At 45.7% G+C, this 15,169-nt stretch overlaps 1 protein-coding gene across 1 annotated transcript in view; it reads right to left on the bottom strand.

Moving 5' to 3' along the window:
- Positions 1 to 15,169, bottom strand: part of LOC124003589 (MAP kinase-activated protein kinase 3-like) — a 77,562-nt gene that overhangs the window by 50,528 nt on the left and 11,865 nt on the right. Inside the window, exons 2-3 of the mRNA XM_046311958.1 lie at positions 2,003 to 2,142; positions 310 to 374 (exon numbers count right to left, since the gene is read on the bottom strand). Coding sequence (XP_046167914.1) covers positions 310 to 374; positions 2,003 to 2,142 — 205 coding nt within the window. The remainder of the gene's footprint in view (positions 1 to 309; positions 375 to 2,002; positions 2,143 to 15,169) is intronic.

Consider the following 15,169-nt stretch of genomic DNA (forward strand, 5'->3'; position numbering starts at 1 on the left):
GCACCAGATCTTATTTAGGGGCTTCATAGCAAAGGGGGTGAATACATATGTACGCACCACTTTCCTGTTTTTTATGTTTTGAAACAAGTAATTTTTTAAATTTCACTTCACCAATTTGGACTATTTTGTGTATGTCCATTATATGAAATCCAAATAAAAACCTATTTATATTACAGGTTGTAATGCAACAAAATGGGAAAAAACGCCAAGGGGCATGAATACTTTTGGAAGGCACTGTAGTACATCCATTCCCAGAAACATGTAGCCCAGTCCTCCTTCCCTGGCTCCCTCCCTTCTGAGCCCCTTCACCTCTCTCAGTGAAAGCCTGGTCCCCTCTGGCCTGGATCCGGCTGAACAGTTCTCCACCTTGCATACTGGAACCAGAGAAACACACACTTTGAGATAATATTGAGATGCTGTCATGGAGTTCTAAAATCAACACTGCTTATCACTCTCCCACATTATAAATGTTTATACAAGATAATCTCTGCTACGTCAATAAAAGGCCCTAAAATATTACATTGAAAAGGGGAACCATTTAGAAACAGTCTTGATGAGCTCAATGTTAGTGGGACAAGGTTTGACTGGGAACAGAACAGTATGCAATGCACTTCATCTCCCCCTCTGTCTTCCCATTTTGTCATTATACACAAACACACACTGACATTCAAAATTCCATATACACTGTAACTCCTCTATCCTCCGTCAAGATCTCTGTCTTTAGAAAAACACTGTGAATCACTCTCTGTTATGTGGAAAGCATTGTTGACACACTGAGTGTACAAAACACTAGGAAGACCATACTAGTATTCAGTTGCACTCCCTTTTGCCCTCAGAACAGCCTCAATATGTCGGGGCAGGGACTCCACAAGGTGTCAAAAGCGTTACAAAGGGATACAGGCCCGTGTTGACTCCAGTGCTTCCCACTGTTGTGTCAAGTTGACTGGATGTAATTTGGGTGATGGACCATTCTTGATACACACGGGAAACTGTTGAGCGTGAAAAGCCCAGCAGCGTTGCAGTTCTTGGCACAATCAAACCAGTGCGCCTGGCACCTACAACCAAAAGCACTTAAATATTTTTTCTTTCCCATTCACCCTTTGAATGGCACACATACACAATCCATGTCTCAATTGTGTCAAGGATTAAACATCCTTATTTAACTTGTCTCCTCACCTTCATCTACACTGATTGAAGTGGATTTAACAAGGGACATCAATAATGGATCATAGCTTTCACATGGATTCACCTGGTCAGTCTGTTGTGGGAAGTGCAGGTGTTCCTAATGTTTGTACACTCACTGTATGATCTTTTGAGTGTGTGTGTGTGTGTATATGTGAGAGATAGAAAGAGTGAGTATGGAGGAAGTGAGTAAGAGAAAGATCCAAGTCCAAATCCAACATCTATGTCCAACTCAGTTACTGACAATTCTCCTTCATTACGCTAGCTGAGCTGGTGCTCTCCTCTGACCCTCTCTGAGACAGGAAAGAGCTGACCACAAAGATACATTACTTTACAGAGAACACACCCTTAACTCAGCTCTGAACCGTCTACGACTGGTCAGTGCACTATACTTCCATGTCTCTGAAAATGCACCTCAAGGGAAATAATTGTCAGCATCTAAACACAAGGTTTATGTTGCTTATGTCATGTTTAAACGTCCACATACCATATGTTCTTTATTTCCTTGGCACTTGACTGGTTTATTGACCAGAGGATGAGAGAATACTACAGTATATCAAGGTGAGTCGGGTTTCAATTTTTTTGTGAGGCACAGGTGGAGCCCCAGCCATGGCACAGGCCTGCCACATACTTGGCCTGCATAGACACACCAAGGCCAAGTGAGTGAGCTTTCCATCAAGCCTAATGGTGTCAAAGAGAAGCTATGAGGGATTGGCACTATGTCAATAGTTTATGGCTAGTGGCTGAGGACAGAACAACAACTTGTATTCCCACAGAGCAGAGGATTCTGGGTAAAAGAACTGACAGTGCAGGATCCTACCATTCCATGATGATGAGCAGGCACTTCTTCCCATGATGCATGTTCTCATACAGACTGAGAATGCGAACGATGTATGGCCCCCCCGACACCCGCCAGTGTAGCTCAACCTCCCGCCTCGCCTTGGGACTGTCATAGAGGATCTGAGAGAGAGAAACAGGAAGAGGTGGGGTAGGAATTTTATTTTTTCCCTCTTTCAGTTCCCTACCATACATGTTAGGGGGCCTGTGTGTGCAATGACTTAAACACAAACCTTGACTTGAAATAGACATAACACATGCACAGACACACACATACGCATGAATACGCATGCACACACACACAGCAGGCCTTGACATAGCACCTGTCTTCCATCAGAGGATATTTTTGGGTGCTGACAGTGACAGAGTGGGCTCCAGCTGGATACAAGACCAGCCAGCGGAGAACAGAACACAACACAGCCAGTCTGGCTACCACTCATACTTTACCACAACCTTACACAATCTCTAACACACTTTTTACAGATTCAATAAGAGCGTCTGCTAAATGACTTAAATGTAAATGTAAATAACGTGGATGGTGAGAAATGTGGAAGCTACTGTACGGATGCGGATGGAGACGGAGTTTCATCTAAGCTGTGGTTTTAGAATGACTGGCTATAAACGGACGTAAAGGTCTCATTCGATAACAGAAGTCATAATCGGCAACCTGTCTCCCTCAATGAATAACTAATGCATTTTTTTAACACAGGTAAAGTGGACAAAAGTTTGGATTTGGTCCTAAGAGACAAGATCTCATCATATCCTCATGGCATCATCCATCCAAACTGAATGGCCTATGAGTGGCCAAGTTACGCACGTGTTGTTAAGAGCAGTCAATAAAATACACCGGTAAAACTTCAACCAAAACAGTCATCAACCCTTTTTCAAGATTTACAATGTTACTAGAGGAAGCAGGAACTAGGTTTTATATACATTTCACACAAAATAATAAAAATGATCCTTCGTTTTAGGGTAGATGCATATTTATATTGTGAATTAGTGTGTTTTTATGTGTGTTTAGAGCAGAAGTACTCAACTACTACTTGAAAAGGTCCAGTGACACAAATTCCCGAGGTGGCAAAGGTCTGGTTGGATATTGTCCTTTATCGGCGCTGTGGTACAGTGTAGTAACAAACATAGTCGTCTACGACTTTGGAAACATGTGGTTATATAAAATGTACATTAAATACATGAAATTAGAATAAGAATTTGAATGAATTACAACATTGCTGAAAAACAAAAGTGGTTGCATAATTGTCTATGCAAAAAGTGCACTGTGAACCATTGGGCCTTGAATAAAAACGAATGTATTTATTTTAAGAGAACAAAGGATAATTCAACAAAAATAATCATCTGAATGCACAGAAGGTCACTGTGGGCCATGCAATGTTCATGTATAAGCCGCTCTGGGTCTTGCCCTGCATTAATGAGAGAAATTACACTTTCTGTCTCCTGCCAATGCTTTGGACTTTGGCACAAAAGTGTGAGAGCAACTCTGAGACACTGGAGCAGGTGTTCATTGGTGAGCCTGGTGCAGTATTTGTTTGTAATAAAGTTAATTGTGGAGAAGGCTGATTCCCAGCTGTATGTGGAGCCAAACATGGTCAGGATGTGTAGTGCCAGTTTCTTGAGAACAGGGACATCAGCTGCAGGCACCATCTTTCCCCAGAAAGTGACAGGGTTACAATCACCAGCCTGCTCCTTCAAAGACACATTTTCTTGCAGCTCAATCAACTCCATTTGTAGTGATGCAACATCTACCCATCTGAAGATCTGTTTTGCTTCTTCTGACAACTTTGCCACACATGTGACCAAGAAGGGGTTCTGGATGTGTCATGTTTGTCATTTATTATCATGTCTTGTCCCTGTGCTCCCCATTCTATTCGTTTCCCTCTGCTGGTCTTATTAGGTTCTTTCCCTCTTTCTATCCCTCTCTCTCCCCCTCCCTCTCTCACTCTCTCGCTCTCTCTTCTCTCTATCGTTCCGTTCCTGCTCCCAGCTGTTCCTATTCCCCTAATCATCATTTAGTCTTCCCACACCTGTTCCCGATCCTTTCCCCTGATTGGAGTCCCTATTTATTCCTTTGTGTTCCGTTCCTGTCCTGTCGGTTCCTTGTTTAGAATTCACCGTGCTGTGATTGTGTATCGCCCTGTCCTGTCGTGTTTTTTTGCCTTCATCAGATGCTGCGTGTGAGCAGGTGTCTCTGTCAACTACGGCCTGCGCCTACCCGAAGCGACCTGCAGTCTGTGGCCGCTTCTCCTGTTATTCCCCTCTACAGACTAGAGGATTTCTGTTATTCCCTGTTTGGACATTTCCTGTTAAGGATTCAGGATTTGTCGTTTTCTGTTTGGACTTGAATAAACTCTGTTTCTGTTAAGTCGCTTTTGGGTCCTCTTTCACCTGCATGACAGAAGGAACCGACCAAGGAATGGACCCAGCGACTTCAGACGCTCGTTACACTGCCGTCGAGATCCAAGGAGCCATGCTCGGCAGACACAGCAGGAATTGTCTGCTGCTCGCCATGCCGTGGAGAACCTGGCCGCTCAGGTTTCCGACCTCTCTGGACAGTTCCAGAGTCTACGTCTCGTGCCACCTGTTACTTCCTGGCCTGCCGAGCCTCCAGAGCCTAGGGTTAATAACCCACCTTGCTACTCCGGGCAGCCCACTGAGTGCCGCTCCTTTCTCACGCAGTGTGAGATTGTGTTCTCTCTCCAACCCAACACATACTCTAGAGAGAGAGCTCGGGTTGCTTACGTCATTTCACTCCTTACTGGCCGGGCTCGAGAATGGGGCACAGCTATCTGGGAGGCAAGGGCTGATTGCTCTAACAAGTTCCAGAACTTTAAAGAGGAGATGATTCGGGTTTTTGACTGTTCAGTTTTTGGTGGGGAGGCTTCTAGGGCCCTGGCTTCCTTATGCCAAGGTGAACGGTCCATAACGGATTATTCTATTGAGTTTCGCACTCTTGCTGCCTCTAGTGAGTGGAACGAGCCGGCGCTGCTCGCTCGTTTTCTGGAGGGACTCCACGCAGTGGTTAAGGATGAATTCTCTCCCGGGAGGTTCCTTCAGATGTGGACTCTTTGATTGCTCTCGCCATCCGCATAGAAACGGGTAGATCTTCGTCACCGGGCTCGTGGAAGAGAGCTCGCAACGGTGTTTCCCTGCTCCGCATCGCAACCATCTCCCTCCTCTGGCTTTGAGACTGAGCCCATGCAGCTGGGAGGGATTCGCATCTCGACTAAGGAGAGGGAACGGAGGATCACCAACCGCCTGTGCCTCTATTGCGGAGTTGCTGGACATTTTGTTAATTCATGTCCAGTAAAAGCCAGAGCTCATCTGTAAGCGGAGGGCTACAGGTGAGCGCAACTACTCAAGTCTCTCCATCAAAATCCTGTACTACTTTGTCGGTCCATCTACGCTGGACCGGTTCGGGTTACATGTAGTGCCTTGATAGACTCTGGGGCTGAGGGTTGTTTCATGGACGAAGCATGGGTTCGGAAACATGACATTCCTTTCAGAGAGTTAGAGAAGCCTACGCCCATGTTCGCCTTAGATGGTAGTCATCTTCCCAGTATCAGATTTGAGACACTACCTTTAACCCTCACAGTATCTGGTAACCACAGTGAGACTATTTCTTTTTTGATTTTCCGTTCACCGTTTACACCTGTTGTTTTGGGTCATCCCTGGCTAGTATGTCATAATCCTTCTATTAATTGGTCTAGTAATTCTATCCTATCCTGGAACGTTTCTTGTCATGTGAAGTGTTTAATGTCTGCCATCCCTCCCGTTTCTTCTGTCCCTACTTCTCAGGAGGAACCTGGCGATTTGACAGGAGTGCCGGAGGAATATCATGATCTGCGCACGGTCTTCAGTCGGTCCCGAGCCAACTCCCTTCCTCCTCACCGGTCGTATGATTGTAGTATTGATCTCCTTCCCTACTCCTCCTCGAGGTAGACTATACTCTCTGTCGGCTCCCGAACGTAAGGCTCTCGAGGATTATTTGTCTGTGTCTCTTGCGGTACCATAGTGCCTTCTTCCTCTCCGGCCGGGGCGGGGTTCTTTTTGTTAAGAAGAAGGACGGTACTCTGCGCCCCTGCGTGGATATCGAGGGCTGAATGACATAACGGTTAAGAATCGTTATCCGCTTCCCCTTATGTCATCAGCCTTCGAGATTCTGCAGGGAGCCAGGTGCTTTACTAAGTTGGACCTTCGTAACGCTTACCATCTCGTGCGCATCAGAGAGTGGGACGAGTGGAAAACGGCGTTTAACACTCCGTTAGGGCATTTTGAGTACCGGGTTCTGCCGTTCGGTCTCGCCAATGCGCCAGCTGTTTTTCAGGCATTAGTTAATGATGTTCTGAGAGACATGCTGAACATCTTTGTTTTTGTCTATCTTGACGATATCCTGATTTTTTCTCCGTCACTCGAGATTCATGTTCAGCACGTTCGACGTGTTCTACAGCGCCTTTTAGAGAATTGTCTCTACGTAAAGGCTGAGAAGTGCTCTTTTCATGTCTCCTCCGTTACTTTTCTCGGTTCCGTTATTTCCGCTGAAGGCATTCAGATGGATTCCGCTAAGGTCCAAGCTGTCAGTGATTGGCCCGTTCAAGGTCACGTGTCGAGTTGCAGCGCTTTTTAGGTTTCGCTAATTTCTATCGGCGTTTCATTCGTAATTTCGGTCAAGTTGCTGCCCCTCTCACAGCTCTTACTTCTGTCAAGACGTGTTTTAAGTGGTCCGGTTCCGCCCAGGGAGCTTTTGATCTTCTAAAAGAACGTTTTACGTCCGCTCCTATCCTCGTTACTCCTGACGTCACTAGACAATTCATTGTCGAGGTTGACCTTCAGAGGTAGGCGTGGGAGCCATTCTATCCCAGCGCTTCCAGTCTGACGATAAGGTTCATCCTTGCGCTTATTTTTCTCATCGCCTGTCGCCATCTGAGCGCAACTATGATGTGGGTAACCGTGAACTGCTCGCCATCCGCTTAGCCCTAGGCGAATGGCGACAGTGGTTGGAGGGGCGACCGTTCCTTTTGTCGTTTGGACAGACCATAAGAACCTTGAGTACATCCGTTCTGCCAAACGACTTAATGCCCGTCAAGCTCGTTGGGCGTTGTTTTTCGCTCGTTTCGAGTTTGTGATTTCTTACCGTCCGGGTAGCAAGAACACCAAGCCTGATGCCTTATCCCGTCTGTTTAGTTCTTCGGTGGCTTCTACTGATCCCGAGGGGATTCTTCCTTATGGGCGTGTTGTCGGGTTAACAGTCTGGGGAATTGAAAGACAGGTTAAGCAAGCACTCACGCACACTGCGTCTATTCGCCAGCGCTTTTGGTGGCCGACTCAGGAGCGTGACACGCGCCGTTTCGTGGCTGCTTGTTCGGACTGCGCGCAGACTAAGTCGGGTAACTCTCCTCCTGCCGGTCGTCTCAGACCGCTCCCCATTCCTTCTCGACCATGGTCTCACATCGCCTTAGACTTCATTACCGGTCTGCCTTTGTCTGCGGGGAAGACTGTGATTCTTACGGTTGTCGATAGGTTCTCTAAGGCGGCACATTTCATTCCCCTCGCTAAACTTCCTTCCGCTAAGGAGACGGCACAAATCATTATTGAGAATGTATTCAGAATTCATGGCCTCCCGTTAGACGCCGTTTCAGACAGAGGCCCGCAATTCACGTCACAGTTTTGGAGGGAGTTCTGTCGTTTGATTGGTGCGTCTGTCAGTCTCTCTTCCGGGTTTCATCCCCAGTCTAACGGTCAAGCAGAGAGGGCCAATCAGACGATTGGTCGCATACTACGCAGCCTTTCTTTCAGAAACCCTGCGTCTTGGGCAGAACAGCTCCCTGGGCAGAATACGCTCAATTCGCTTCCTTCGTCTGCTACCGGGTTATCTCCGTTTCAGAGTAGTCTGGGTTACCAGCCTCCTCTGTTCTCATCCCAGCTTGCCGAGTCCAGCGTTCCCTCCGCTCAAGCGTTTGTCCAACGTTGTGAGCGCACCTGGAGGAGGGTGAGGTCTGCACTTTGCCGTTACAGGGCACAGACGGTGAGAGCCGCCAATAAACGCAGGATTAAGAGTCCAAGGTATTGTTGCGGCCAGAGAGTGTGGCTTTCCACTCGCAACCTTCCTCTTACGACAGCTTCTCGTAAGTTGACTCCGCGGTTCATTGGTCCGTTCCGTGTCTCCCAGGTCGTCAATCCTGTCGCTGTGCGACTGCTTCTTCCGCGACATCTTCGTCGCGTCCATCCTGTCTTCCATGTCTCCTGTGTTAAGCCCTTTCTTCGCACCCCGTTCGTCTTCCCTCCCCCCTCCCGTCCTTGTCGAGAGCGCACCTATTTACAAGGTACATAAGATCATGGACATGCGTTCTCGGGGACGGGGTCACCAATACTTAGTGGATTGGGAGGGTTACGGTCCTGAGGAGAGGAGTTGGGTTCCGTCTCGGGACGTGCTGGACCGTTCACTCATCGATGATTTCCTCCGTTGCCGCCAGGATTCCTCCTCGAGTGCGCCAGGAGGCGCTCGGTGAGTGGGGGGGTACTGTCATGTTTGTCATTTATTATCATGTCTTGTCCCTGTGCTCCCCATTCTATTCGTTTCCCTCTGCTGGTCTTATTAGGTTCTTTCCCTCTTTCTATCCCTCTCTCTCCCCTCCCTCTCTCACTCTCTCGCTCTCTCTTCTCTCTATCGTTCGTTCCTGCTCCCAGCTGTTCCTATTCCCCTAATCATCATTTAGTCTTCCCACACCTGTTCCCGATCCTTTCCCCTGATTGGAGTCCCTATTTATTCCTTTGTGTTCCGTTCCTGTCCTGTCGGTTCCTTGTTTAGAATTCACCGTGCTGTGATTGTGTATCGCCCTGTCCTGTCGTGTTTTTTGCCTTCATCAGATGCTGCGTGTGAGCAGGTGTCTCTGTCAACTACGGCCTGCGCCTACCCGAAGCGACCTGCAGTCTGTGGCCGCTTCTCCTGTTATTCCCCTCTACAGACTAGAGGATTTCTGTTATTCCCTGTTTGGACATTTCCTGTTAAGGATTCAGGATTTGTCGTTTTCTGTTTGGACTTGAATAAACTCTGTTTCTGTTAAGTCGCTTTTGGGTCCTCTTTCACCTGCATGACAGGATGAGCACCAACAGTTCTCTCTCAACAGTGAAGTCATCAAAGTGAGCCTTGAAGTTATCCATCAGCTTCTGGATGAAATCAACATGGTTGAGAACATCTTTGTCTCCCTGTGTTTGCACCAGAAGATTGGGAAAGTGGACAAGTTCTCCCTGGAGATCCTTCTTGAAAAGCTCCAAATTCTTCTGGAAAGCCCGGACTGCTGTTATCATATCACGCACTGTGTTGAACCGTCCCTGCAGATTAACATTCAGTTGATTAAGGTGTGATGTAATGTCTGTCAAAATGCAACTGTTTCCATCTTCTCCTCATCTTCCAAAAACAGAGAAAACTGAGTTGTCTTGTCACTCTTTTGCTGTGATAAGAAGGCTTTGATTTCCAACTGAATGGCCCAAAGGCATTCCCAAACCCTGCCTTTGCTGAGCCATCTGACATTGTCGTGCAGTAGTAAGTCATCAAAACTGGCATTGGCCTCTGTCAGGATTCCCCGTAGCAGGCGGTGTTGTAGAGATGATGTGGCACTCAAAACGTTTATCAGTTTCATCAATGTTGTCATGACCTCAGAATACTATTTTCCCAGAATAGCACACAGGACAGATTGATGGATGATGCCGTGATATGATGTCACGTCCACGGTCTTCAAACTCCCTGTCATGGATGATCCAAGGCGCAACGTGCATGTAATTCCACATTTCTTTTAATAGTAGTGAAACCTTCACAAAAAGAACAGGTAAACAGAAACAAACGTGACACAACTGTGGCGCACACAAACACACACAGAAAATACACAATTACCCACAACATTAGGTGGGAAAAAGGCTGCCTAAGTATGATTCCCAATCAGAGACAACGATAGATAGCTGCCTCTGATTGGGAACCACACTTGGCCAAAAACAAAGAAATAGAAAACATAGAATGCCCACCCAAATCACACCCTGACCTAACCAAATAGAGAAATAAAAAGTCTCTAAGGTCAGGGCGTGACAGTGGTCCTCTTTCAAATGTGCAACCAGTCCCCTCCCTCTTCCTATCATGGCAGGAGCTCCATCTATGCTGATGGAGACCTCTGACCTCAGATCAATCCCCCTTTTTGTCAGCATCCCTTTGATGGCCTCATGGATATCCTCTCCCCGTGTGTGTGCTTCTGTATTACAATATTTTTTCCCACCTTTATTTAACCAGGTAGCCAGTTGAGAACAAGTTCTCATTTACAACTGCGACCTGGCCAAGATAAAGCAAAGCAGTGCGACAAACAACAACACAGAGTTACACATGGTATAAACAAAAAAAACATAATAGGAAAAAAAATCTATGTACAGTGTGTGCAAATGAGGTAAGATTAGAGAGGTAAGGCAATAAATAGGCCGTAGTGGCAAAGTAATTACAATTGAGCAATTAAACACTGGAGAAGATGTGCAGAAGATGAATGTGCAAGTAGAGATACTGGGGAGCAAAGGAGCAAAAAAGTTCAATAATAACAATATGGGGATGAGATAGTTGGATGGGCTATGACAGATGGGCTGTGTACATATGCAGTGATCTGTGAGCTGCTCTGACAGCTTAAAGTTAGTGAGGGAGATATGAGTCTCCAGCTTCAGTGATTTTTGCAATTCGTTCCAGTCATTGGCAGCAGCCCAACAGCTTCTTTGTTTCGTTATAAAATCTGCAGAACACCAGAAGCTGGGCATTATCAGTGTTATCTGTTGATTCATCCACAGATAATGAAATGCCTGCTGCATTCTGAATGGCCTCATCAAGTTGTATTATTATTTCAGTTCTCCTCATTGCTGTGGAATCTGACCGTGGGATCTGTTTGAGATTTTCCCTGAGCTCATCTTTTTGTTTACCTTCAAGCAAGGTGTCAGCAACTTCAAGCATGCATCCTTTCATCATCTCAGCGTCTGAAAAAGTAGTTTTGTGTTTTCACAAAACCCAAGCTATCCTCAGTGAACCCTCCATTGCATGTTGTTGGGCTGTAAGGAAATTGACAAGGACTTTCGTGGACCTTTCATATTGGGATTTGAGTTGGGTTAATCTGGTTTGTTCTCATCTCTGTGTTTAGGGGATACGTCTGATCAAATTTACTACGCCTGGTGTCATAATAGTGCTTAACATTGGCACACTTCACGAGAGCCACGGACTCACTGCATATCAGGCACATTGGTTTTGTGCAACAAAAAAAATGTTACAAGCCATATTAGCAAAGATACTCGTGACTAAGCTCCTTCTAGCTGTGATATTTACAGTTGAACCACTGTCAAATCTTTCTGTTTCATCCTGCCTGCTTGTCCCAAGGTTCCGCGGAGGATATTTGGATTAATGTGATTGGGTAAGAGGTGGCCCTTTGTATTTGCATATAACCATGGGATTGGATTAGACGCGGCACTAGTATAGGCGGCTGTTGCTTTGAGAGAGACAGTAATAAAGAGGCTGCTGTGCCCTGTTGATTTTAAAGCTTTCTAAAAAATAATGTATTGACTTTTATATAACAAAATGAGATTATGTCCGGTCTGGATCGATCCTGCTCTGGGTCCGTACTCGGACCGCAATCCGCCAGTTGAGTTTGGCTGGTTTAGAGTATACATGTGCTTAGGCGTGACTTCTTTATCATTAATGAGTCTGTAAGTGTATTTTTATACCCATGCCTATAGTGATAGTCTCCATAAAGAGGAAGTCCTTCCCTTTTTGTTGCAGGGTATGTTGAAAGTGGAAGCGAAGGACTTCCGTTGGCCTCTTTAACTGATGTCTGTTATTCTTCACAACCCACAGTATCTCTAAAAGAGTGGTCCGTACTCCTGTTCAGTATCTGGAGAGCATGTGAGAGTGAATCTTGGATACCTTATTGCTAGGTCGAAAATACACAGGTTAGGACAAGAGGATTCTGATATCCCATAAGTCTTTGCATAAATGCGGAAGAATTCTAAACAATGGGACTAGCAATATGAAGAAAAATGACAGGAGGTGAATGTTAGCAGTACACACAGTACACGCAGTACAAGTTTGCCATCAAACTTGGAAAATAAACACAAACGTAGTGAATTTCAGCTAACTACTCAGCAAACACATAGCATAACTATTTTACTGTTATTGTTTTAATTTAAACGTTTTTCAAACTATCTACAGGCACTCTACTAACCGATCTCTGGTCACGTTTTCAATGCTATCCTGTAGAATAAAATCAGCAATGGTGTCACGCCCTGACCTTAGAGACCTGTTTATTCTCTATATTTTGGTTAGGTCAGGGTGTGACTAGGGTGGGTACTCTAGTTTTTGTATATCTATGTTTTCTTTTTCTTTGTTGGCCTAGTATGGTTCCCAATCAGAGGCAGCTGTCTATCGTTGTCTCTGATTGGGGATCATACTTAGGCAGCCCGTTTTCTCACCTTCAGTTGTGGGATCTTGTCTTTGTTTGGTTGCATGTATTTTTGCACAATAATATATGCCATTTAGCAGACGCTTTTATCCAAAGCGACTTACAGTCATGTGTGCATACATTCTACGTATGGGTGGTCCCGGGGATCAAACCCACTACCCTGGCGTTACAAGCGCCATGCTCTACCAACTGAGCTACAGAAGGAGCGATGAAGCTTTTTGTTCATTCTATTGTTTATTTTGCTGGTTCACATTTTAATAAAATATGATGAACTCAAATCACGCTGCGCCTTGGTCTACCCTTAACGACAAACGTTGTTTATTTTCGAACGCTGCCACATGAAATTATTACATTACCCTAACCTGTACATTTTCGAACTTGCCTTATTGTGTTCTATGGGTCCTCATGCCCTTAACTTCCTGTATAGTGAAGAAATTCCCTGTGACTAATTCCTAATTTGAGTAAATGTAAGTCGCTCTGGATAAGTGTCTGCTAAATGACTAAAATATAAATGTAATGTAGGCAAGACTGGCAACGTTGGAAACTTTAGTACATTTTCAACCTCTCCTTGATCCAGTCTGTAATATCTACATGTTTCAAGCATACTATACCATAATCCCTGTGGGCACAGTCCCTGTGCCCAAGAATGCCAAGGTAACCTGTCTAAATTACTATCGCCCTGTAGCACTCACATCTGTAGTCATGAAATGCTTTGAAAGGCTGGTCATGGCTCACATCAACACCATCATCCCACACCCGGGACTCACTCCAATTTGCAAACCGTCACAACAGATCCACAGATGACACAATCTTTATTGCACTCCAGACGTATCAGTGACATCATCAAACAGGTGCGTTGCATGAAAAAAATATGCCAGTAGGCCTAAAACTAGCGTTATTTTGCTAACTGGTAGGTGTATTGAGTTTGGGAGAAAACGTGGAGTTAGTGTGAAACTCTTTAGGTGATTTGTTTGCATCTTTTGTTCGTTTTTTTTGAGGTGTGCTGATTGGTCCTTAGTTTTGGTTGCTGTTTGTTTGGTAAACTTGCCACTGCGGTGGATAGTTGGTTGTGTGCTAGGTTGGAGTGAGTAACATGAGTTATTTTCCAGGCCCTTTCCCAGGCTGGAAACTCTTGCTCTACTTGCTGTTGGGACATCGGTCCGAGGAGGTGAGTACAATCTGCTGTTTACCTCAGTGGGAGTTTTGGGTAGGTTAGTAGGTTAGTGCTATTTGCTACCCGGCGCTACAGCCTTTCTTTTCCCCAGTTAGGCTTAGCGACATGTTCCACTTTGGAATACGTTGGGCATGGTTATTTTGTTTTGTTATTTTTGTGTGGTGTCATTGGATTGAGCAGTTGTCTCGGGGGCACATCTGTGGCTTGGGGGAATCTGCCAGCGTGCTGGGGGGGGGGGTTCCATGGCAGCGGGATACAATGCGTAATTAACGAGGGTAGTGGTGGTTTACTCACTTACCGACAAATTCTTGCAAGGCACCCAGACCTCCACCCCATGTATTTCTGTCTTTTCTTCATGCGAATGACGGGATGAGGGCCTGGTCTCCGGGAAGCAGTATGTCCTTCATGTCAGACTCATTAAAGATCATTTTCGTCCAGTTCGAGGTGATTAATCGCTGTTCTGATGTCCAGAAGCTCTTTTCGGTCACAAGAGATGGTAGCAACGACATTAGATACAAAATGAGTTACAAAAAAAAAAAAAATAGCAAAGTTGGTTAGGGGCCAGTGAAACGGCAGCCATCCCCTCCGGAGCCAGGTGCAATAGTCGATATAAAATTCAGTATATACATGTGATATGAGTAATGTAAGATATGTAAACATTATTAAAGTGGCATTATTTAGAGTGACAAGTGATCCATTTATTAAAGTGGCCATTGATTGGGTCTCAATGTAGGCAACAGCCTCTCTGAGTTAGTGATTGCTATTTAGCAGCCTGATGGCCTTGAGATAGAAGCTGTTTTTCAGTCTCTCAGTCAAAGCTTTGATGAACCTGTACTGACCTCGCCTTCTGGATGGTAGCGGTCTGAACAGGCAGTGGCTCGGGTGGTTGTTGTCCTTGATGATCTTTTTGGCCTTCCTGTGACATCGGGTGCTGTAGGTGTCATGGAGGGCAGGTAATTTGCCCCCAGTGATGCGTTGTGCAGACCGGTTGAGGGTGTTGCAGTGATACAGCCTGACAGGATGCTTCCGATTATGCATCTGTAAAAGTTTGTCAGGGTTTTGGGTGACAAGCCAAACTTCTTCAGCCTCCTGAGGTTGAAGAGGCACTCTTGAGTGGATAATTTCAGTTTGTCTGTGATGTGTACACCGAGGAACTTAAAACTTTACACCTCCTCCACTGCTGTCCCTTTGATGTGGATAGAGGGGGTGCTTCATCTGCTGTTTCCTGAAGTCCACAATCACCTACTTTGTTTTGTTGGCATTGAGTGAGAGGTTGTTTTCCTGACACCACACACCCTCACGTCCTCCCTGTAGGCCGTCTCATCGTTGTTGGTAATCAAGCCCACTACGGTTGTCGTCTGCAAACTTGATAATTGAGTTGGAGGCGTGCATGGCCACGCATTCGTGGGTGAACATGGAGTACAAGAGGGGCGTGTGCATGTACCCTTGTGGGGCCCCAGTGTTGAGGGTCAGCGAAATGGAGATGTTGTTTCCT

The sequence above is a fragment of the Oncorhynchus gorbuscha genome, linkage group LG18 (genome assembly GCF_021184085.1).
Source record: "Oncorhynchus gorbuscha isolate QuinsamMale2020 ecotype Even-year linkage group LG18, OgorEven_v1.0, whole genome shotgun sequence".
Taxonomy (NCBI): Eukaryota; Metazoa; Chordata; class Actinopteri; order Salmoniformes; family Salmonidae; genus Oncorhynchus; species Oncorhynchus gorbuscha.